The sequence below is a fragment of the Triticum aestivum genome, chromosome 7D (assembly GCF_018294505.1).
Source record: "Triticum aestivum cultivar Chinese Spring chromosome 7D, IWGSC CS RefSeq v2.1, whole genome shotgun sequence".
Taxonomy (NCBI): domain Eukaryota; kingdom Viridiplantae; phylum Streptophyta; class Magnoliopsida; order Poales; family Poaceae; genus Triticum; species Triticum aestivum.
In genome coordinates this window covers 114,807,625-114,815,594 of record NC_057814.1, presented here as the reverse complement: position 1 = coordinate 114,815,594, position 7,970 = coordinate 114,807,625, and the positions used below count along the sequence as shown (strand labels likewise).

Sequence of the window (7,970 nt, the reverse complement as noted above, 5' to 3'; positions counted from 1 at the left end):
GCTCGAGATGCTTTTAGAGCAAGTACAATTGGCTGATCTAGGTGGGCTGTAAGATTTAATATATTTTTGCCGAGTTGAATTAGAGAGAACAGAAGCAGGCTACAAACTTACAGCCGACTATAGTACGAGCTCCAAGACCCTTTGTGAAAGAAACATATGCGCCATATATTAATGATAGAGTATACTAGTATGGCCGAAAATTGGCAATGGCTTCTAGGTGCATATGCACCCATTGTCTAAATACACAGTTTGGAAAGTTGAAAAATTCTGAATAAAAATCCCGCGTGTATATCCAGACATTCTATGTGCGTGCACAAAGTTTTCGGTGAAAACGAGGTTTTTTGTGGCTTGTGTAAAAAAGACAATTTCTGATGCTTCATTACAACTATTCATTTTGCATTTCTTTATTTTTTTACACAAGCCACAAAAAATGTTGTTTTTCACCGAAACTTTGTGCATGCACATAGAATGTCCGGATATACCCATGGAATTTTTGTTCCGGATTTTTTCAACTTTTTAAAATGTGTATTTAGACAATGGGTGCATATGCATCTAGGAGCCAATAAATTTAGCTATAAGTGACATGACAAATTTATATAGCCGGCTATTCGCTATACTATTAAATGTATCCCCTCCCACCTTCCTATCTTTCCTTGTGCTTTGTGTATCGATGTGTATATGTGTGTTCTATTTTCCCTGGAGAAAACTGTGAAATCTCTGATTGCTCATTTCTGGAGCTACATTTACATGTACAAGAGTTTGGCTACTGAAATACATACAAGGGGGCTAGGTAAAAGGGCACCAATGGCATACATGGATTTACAAAAACTGACTCCGGCCAGCCTCGTCCGCCATGCCACCGCCTCACGAGATGCCGGCACTCGTCACCCGCTGCATGGACTCGTCTCTCACGACCGCGGCATGCGAGGGTGCCTCCTGCCTCACCGTCGCCAGCGCGGCGGCCACCGCCTCCTCCACCCTCGACGCGGCCTGCTTCATGTCCGGCCGCCTCTCCAGGTCCGTCTCCACGCACTCCATCGCGATCCGCAGCAGCCGCTTCATGTCCGGCAGCGCGTACTTGCACGCCGTCACGATGGCCTGGTCGAACAGGTCCTGCTCGTGGCCGTCGGCCTGCGCCGTGGTCGCCCACATGACGAGGTCCGTGCCGCCGTTGGCGTTGTACTGCGACGGGAACTTGCCGGTGAGGATCTCGAGGAGGACGATGCCGAGGCAGTACACGTCGGCCTTTGCCGACGCCGGGTGCCCCGCCACGCACTCGGGTGCCCGGCGCGAGAACATGGACGTCGGCGACTCCGTGTAGTTGACGAGGCTGGAGTAGCCGAAGTCGACCAGCAGCGGCTCGAAGTCCGGCGCAAGGAGCACGTTGGAGGACTTGAGGTTGCCGTGCGGCACGTCGTGGCCGGCGGCGGCGAGCTCCGCGTGGAGGAACGCCGCGCCGCGCGCCACGCCGGCCGTCACCTTGAGCCGCGTCGGCCAGTCCAGCGCCGCGTAGTCCACGCCGCGGTCGCCGTGGAGCACGTAGAGGAGGCTGCCCTTGGGGATGTACTCGTAGACCAGCAGCTTCTCGTCCTTGCGGTAGTGGTACGCCAGCGGCGGCAGCAGGTTGGCGTGGCGGATGCCGCCCAGGCGCTTCATCTCGGCCTCGAACGCGACCCTGGTGGCGCGGTTCATGTCGCGCGCGCGCTTCACCACCACCGCCACGCCGTTGGCCATCACCGCCTTGTACGCCGACCCGAGCCCGCCGCTGCCGATCATCTGCGCCGCCGCCTTCATCAGGTCCGTCAGGCCAAACACGCCCTTGCAGTCGTTCACGATCACCAGGTCCCCGGTGACGCCCCCGGTGCTCAAGTCGTCCACCTTCGCCGCGGACGACGCCCGCCGGTGCCCCCCGCCGGTGCCGCCCGCCGACGACCCTCCCGTCCTCCTCCCGAGCCACGACATGCTCCGCTTCTGCGCCGTGGATGATCCCTGCTTCACCATGTTCACCGGCGGCGCCTCCTCCGTGTCGCCCTTGTGGGCGTGGTCGTAGCCGTGGACGTGGGCCGGCTGGCCGCCGCTCGCGGAGAAGACGACGACGACCACGATTACCAAGGCGAGCAGCATGGCCAGCACCACGCCGAGCCAGCTGGTCGACTCGGGCGTGATCTCCGGGCGCTTGCACGGCTGGCCGGGGGTCGGCACGTAGCAGAGGTACTGGTTCCTGCGGAACCCGCTGACGTCGAACCGCCGGAACGCCTCCGGGACGACGCCGTCGAGGTCGTTGTCGGAGACGTCGAACGCCTTGAGCGCCGGGGGCGGCGCGGGAGGGAGCTCCCCGGAGAACTTGTTGCGCTCGAGGTGGAGCTCGATGAGCTGCTCGGCCTTGGCGAGGGACGCCGGGATGGGGCCCGAGAGCTCGTTGCCGTCGAGCCAGAGCTTCTTGAGGTGGTTAAGGTTCGGGAAGAACTCGTCGGGGATGTCGCCGTGGAACTTGTTGTCGGAGAGGAACATGGACTTGAGCGCGGTGAGGCGGTGGAAGCTGGGGAGCGGGCCGGTGAAGTTGTTGCCGGCGAAGGAGACGGAGCGGAGGTCGGGGAAGCTGGAGAGCGCGTCGACGTCGATGGTGCCGCCGAGCTGGAGCCCGCTGAGGCGGAGCCCGGCGACCTTGCCGCGGGCGCACACCACGCCGTGCCACTCGTGCGACCCCGGGGCGCACGGGGACCGGCCGCCGTTGTCTGTGAGGAGCCACGACGAGACCGAGGAGGAGTTGGAGAAGGACTTCTTCAGGTGGATCAGCGCCTCCGTCTCGCTCATGCCCTGGGCAGTGGACGCCGGGAGGGTAACGGCGGCGATGCCGGCGACGAGGAGGGGGAGGAGGAGGTGGTGGTGGTGCGGAGAGGGGCCCATGGTGGCGGGGAGGCCGGCGTGTGAGACGCGCGCGCCTAAGGTTGGGGAGGATGGTTCCCGGGTGGTTTTGGCTTCTTGGGGCTCTGCTTCCTCGCCCGGAATAGCAGGGCGGCCGGCCGAGGATGGCGCCAAGGCCGCATGCGCGCGCGTGAGGCATGGATCTCACCAGTTCAAATTACTGGGAATGGCTAGATGTAAGTTGCCTGAGTTTCAAATTTGGGTCGGTTGATTGTTTTGAGCCGTTGGATGCAGATCCAACGGTGGACAGGCCTTCTTCTTCTTCCAGCTGATCTCCTTCACTAGCGAAAACGTTTTTTACCGGAGCCGGGAGCTACCGGTGGAGCATCCACCGTTGGAGTGCTTTTAGGTATTTGTGCCCTTGTTTTTGTGTATATGAGAGATGAATAGGAATACATAGAAATACATGTGGGCCTTCTCCATGCTCTTGTAGCTTTATGTCAGGAGAGAGAAAGGTTGGAGAGAAGACCGACTGCATGCATATGCTAAAATAATCTCTCTTCCCCATCAAAAGACTTCCATTTAATTTTATTGCGGAAGATCTTCAGAACAAGATCAAATTTGGATATTCTTTTATATATTTGAATTCATACCAAGAAGATCTTCATAACAAGATCAATTTTGGATACATTTGAACTAGTTTTAATTTCACTGATTTCAAAAAATAGATTTCATGAATTCAAAACATAGATTACACTTATATCCAATTTTTCACTCATTTTAGATAATGGATTTCACTAATTTCAAATGATTTCACTCATTTCAAAAATAGCTATCAGTCATTTGACATTTCAACGATTAGTTATCTTTCAGTTACATTCAAAATCCATTTCACTGAGTTCCAAAAAATGATTTTCCTGAACTAGATTTAAAATATGTGTGAGATTTAATTTTTGGTATATGAACTTTGTGAAAACAGGTACAAAGGCATCGTGGTTTGAAAATTGGGCTAACTGAAATGTCATTGTAAAAAACAAGTTGTTCTTGAAAGGATTGAAAACTTATTTTTGAAATACTAAGTTTCAGTCTTTTGCAAAAAAGATAGTGAAATATGTTTTAGAAAGGATCGAAAACTTATTTTTGAACAATTGAAATTAGTTCTTTGACAGTTGAAATAATCAGTTCACTCATTGTGAAATATGAATTTAGAATTGGAATAAGTGAGATGATATTGTAAAAATGTTTTATGCCACTCTTTTAAAAAAACTAAGTTTCAGTATTTTGTAAAGTATGATAGTGTATGTTTTTGAAATGATTTAAATATTCTTTTTGAAGAGTTGAAATCATTTCTTTGACGGGTGAAATAATCAGTTTCAATCATTGTGAAATATGAAAATGGAATTGGAATAGCTGAAATGACATTGAAAAAATTAAAATTGTTTATGCCACTCTTTTGAATAGTAGTTTCCGTCTTTTGTATAATATGACAGTGAAATAGGTTTTTCACAATGAGTGAAATCTTCTTTTTTATGAACTGAAATCAGTTCTTTGACAATTTGAAATAATTAGTTTGACTACTTGTGAAAATGAAATTGGAATAACCGAAATCTGTTTCAATGTGTGAAATGTGAAAATGAGTTCTTGAAATTATTGAGATCAGTTTTTGGAAATGAGTGAAATTAGTATTTTGAAATGAGTGAGATTTGTTTTCTGAAAGAACTAAAATTAGTTTTTGAAATGAGCGAAATCAGTTTTTTTTCAGATATTTGAAAGTGGTTCTTTGAAATAATTGGATTTAGTTTTTGAAATTATTAATATATTTTTAGAAATATCTCTAAGTGAAATCAAATTAAAAATAAGGATTAATATTAAGCTTATTAGATTTCCTAATTTAGACTGATTATTAAATTATCTGCTTTGGTATGGGGTAAAAAAAGGACAGCACCCATTGCAGTCACGCTCATGGACTCCTCGGCAAGGATTGCACGTGGTGGGCCCTGGCCCAGCTGGGAAATACGAGCCATGCAAACATGAGAATACTTGGCCTGTATGTGCATGTGGTCCCACAGCTTTTGAGGTGGCAACATTTTTTTGGTTTGGAATCCACCGGTACCTCCCACCACACGTAAAAATAGGTTAGCATCTTCCCTAGACCGCCGCACCAACAGCCGGCCGAACCGCCTGCCACCACCACCCGCGGCCGGCGGTGCTTCCACGCAGCCTCACCGCACCGTCCTCCCTCGACCGCGGCCCATCGTCGTGCTGCCACCCCCCGGGGCCCATCGCTGTGCTACTACCCCTCTCCCCGGTTAATACCAGTTTTCTCTCCGATGAACTTGCGCCACCGCCGTTCTTTCGCCCCCACCATCCACCCTAAGATAGATAGTGGGGCAGCCTTCTAGCAAGCTCCTTCCTTCCCTCCAGCCTCCCTCCGGCGAACTCTCGAAATCGACTGACCTCAAATCGAAGTGAGTCGAGTGACATTTAGCTAATGTGACGACAATATTACACGTTTGTAAATCTACTCCCTATAGTTACCGTTGTACTGCTTCTGAAATCAAAAGCTAAAATTGCGCTCACTGAGTACCAGGCAGCAGATGGCCGGTGACTTAAATAAACGAAAGAACATATATAATTGAATACAACATATACAAAAATGAGCCGCCTCGCGTTTGCGGGCCTTTGATTTTGGGGGCCTCGGGGTTCGGGATCCAGCGAGCCGGCCTGGCCTTGCGTGCACGACGGATTTGGCTTCAACGCACTGCCCCAAACCGTCCTTGAGCCAGCTCCCCCCTTTGTCGTGACCCAAAGGTCCATGCCATTGTCCGGGCATCTACTTTCTTGGCAGCTCGGTGATGGCCGATCCTGACTTTTCTGGACAGACCATTGCACTACAAAAAAAAGACACATCCGTGATATTTTAGGCCGAACGAATTTTTTTTCCTGTCATACTTATGACACTTATATGAGGATAATTGTGACAAAACCCGGTATCATCATAGATGTGGTGGGCTCCTACTTCTATGACAAAAAATCATGACAGAAAATGGGCTTTTCATCCTGAGCGGGCCGGAGACGCAGCTGCATGACATTCTTTGGGCCGTCCATGACGGAAAAAACCATAGTAGAAGCGAGGGCGAGGAAAATATCGGGGTGTTCCTGGTTACGGTGGGTGGTCGGGGCCGAGCGATGCGCGTTTCTCTCGTACACGCACGCGCGTGGGTGTGAGGCGCTGGGCTCTAACTGAACCCGAGCGAGGCGTTGGGCTCTAACTGAACCCGAGCGATTGCACTGCAGGCTACGTGTTACTGAACCCGAGCGATCGATCGATGGCTGTTAACTGAACCCAATCGAGCGATTCCTTCGCTACTGCTGCTAACTGAAGCCGATTGATGCTGCCTCTGGATGAACAGCGAGCGTTGCTGGGGGGGGGGGGGGTTTGGAAGGGTGGATGAACAGGACCCCGTGGTGTTGCCTCTGGATGAACAGGACCCCGTGGAGGGCTGGATGAACAGGACCACCCCGTGGAGGGCTAGATGAACAGTGGACGGTGGAGGGCTGGATGAACAGGAGCCCGTGGAGGAGTGGTTGAACAGGAGCCCGTGAAGAGGGCTGGTTGAATAGTAGCCGGTGGAGTAGCGCGCGGTGGAGGCTGGATGAATAGGAGCCCGTGGATGAACAGTCGCAGGTGGAGGCTGGAGGAGGTCGACGGTGGATGAACATTAGCCCGTGGAGGCTGGAGGGGGTCGACGGTGGAGATGAACAGTATCCCGTGGAGTCCCGTTTTGCGGTACGCCACACCCCTCCCGATGAACAGGACCCCCGTTTCGACCGTAGCGCTCCAACACAAGTCCGTTTCCTCCGTTTTGCGGTACGCCACACCCCTCCCGATGAAGAGGACCCCCGTTTCGACCGTAGGAGGTCCGTTTCCTCCGTTTTGTGGTACGCCAGACCCCTCCCGATGAACAAGATCCCGTTTCAACCGTGGCCGGTCGAACACAAGGCCGTTTCCTCCGTTCTGCGGTACGCCAGGCCTCGTTTCCATCGGCTGTTCCGTCCAAGCCGGTTGGCTCCCACGCGTTCTGTTGCCTCCCGATGAACACGGCGCATTCCGTTGCCTCCCCATGAACACGACGACGACGCAGTTTCTCCGTTCCGACCCAGCCATGTACACGAGCCCTGGCCGTACGTATGCGCGAGTAGGCGTTCGAGACCCCGCCCGTATGTACATACGTAGCCGTATTTTCTTTCTTGCACACTGGCGGCTGTACATACATGTACATGCTACATGGGCGCCTCTACTACGATACGTGCACGCTCTACATCGAGCAGTATGTACGTACACGTTCGCGACCAGAACGACAACGCTACGTACGCTTCGACCAGGTGGGTCCTGACTGCCAGGCACTTCCTTGCGTGCGAAGATATAGCTGGTGGGTCCCAGTAGTCAGGGGTGAATCGTTTTTTTTCCGGACGCACTTCCTTGCGTGCGAAGATGTAGCTGGTGGGTCCCAGCAGTCAAGGGGAAACGTTTTTTTCGCGAAATACGGTGGCCTGTCTGGTGGGTCCCCGCTGTCAGGTGCAGGAATAATTATTTTGCGCGTAATAAGGAGGCACTTCCTTGCGGCTGCCGTGGACCCAGCTGTCAGCCTCTCCACGTACAGTACTCTTCCGATGGAAGTCGGTCGTTGACCACATTGACCACACCGCGCCGAGAGCACCAAGGCGGTGGACGACGGCGAGGCCTAGGAAGGGGACGAAGCGGAGCCAGGGAAGACACGGCAGTGGATGCCCATGCGGAGAGGAGTACGAGGGTTCACTGGTTCGGCTGCGACGTGAGGCTGCCGTCGCTGCATAATAACTGGGGGTGTGGGTGAGTAGAGGGATGGCCTGGCCAGCGGTGGGAGTAGTAGGGGGCGGTGAGGCCTCTGCGGCATCGCAGCCGGCCACGGGAGGCAGGAGCACGAGGCACGACCGGCGCTGGTTTGGGCGGCTGGAGCAAGAAGACCAGAGGTTGAAGAAGCACTACGGCTGTTGGATGGACATCGTACGGTCACTGGAGCTAGAATCGTGCATATTGACTAAGTTGACAAAGCCCTCCGTCC

At 52.6% G+C, this 7,970-nt stretch overlaps 1 protein-coding gene across 1 annotated transcript; it reads right to left on the bottom strand.

Annotated features, from left to right (window-relative positions):
* Positions 1-703: 703 nt before the first annotated feature.
* On the bottom strand, positions 704-2,931 carry LOC123168757 (pollen receptor-like kinase 3). The gene has a single exon (XM_044586623.1). The coding sequence runs from the start codon at positions 2,905-2,907 to the stop codon at positions 865-867; it is 2,043 nt and encodes a 680-aa protein (XP_044442558.1). The 5' UTR covers positions 2,908-2,931; the 3' UTR covers positions 704-864.
* Between the last annotated feature and the right edge of the window lie 5,039 nt (positions 2,932-7,970).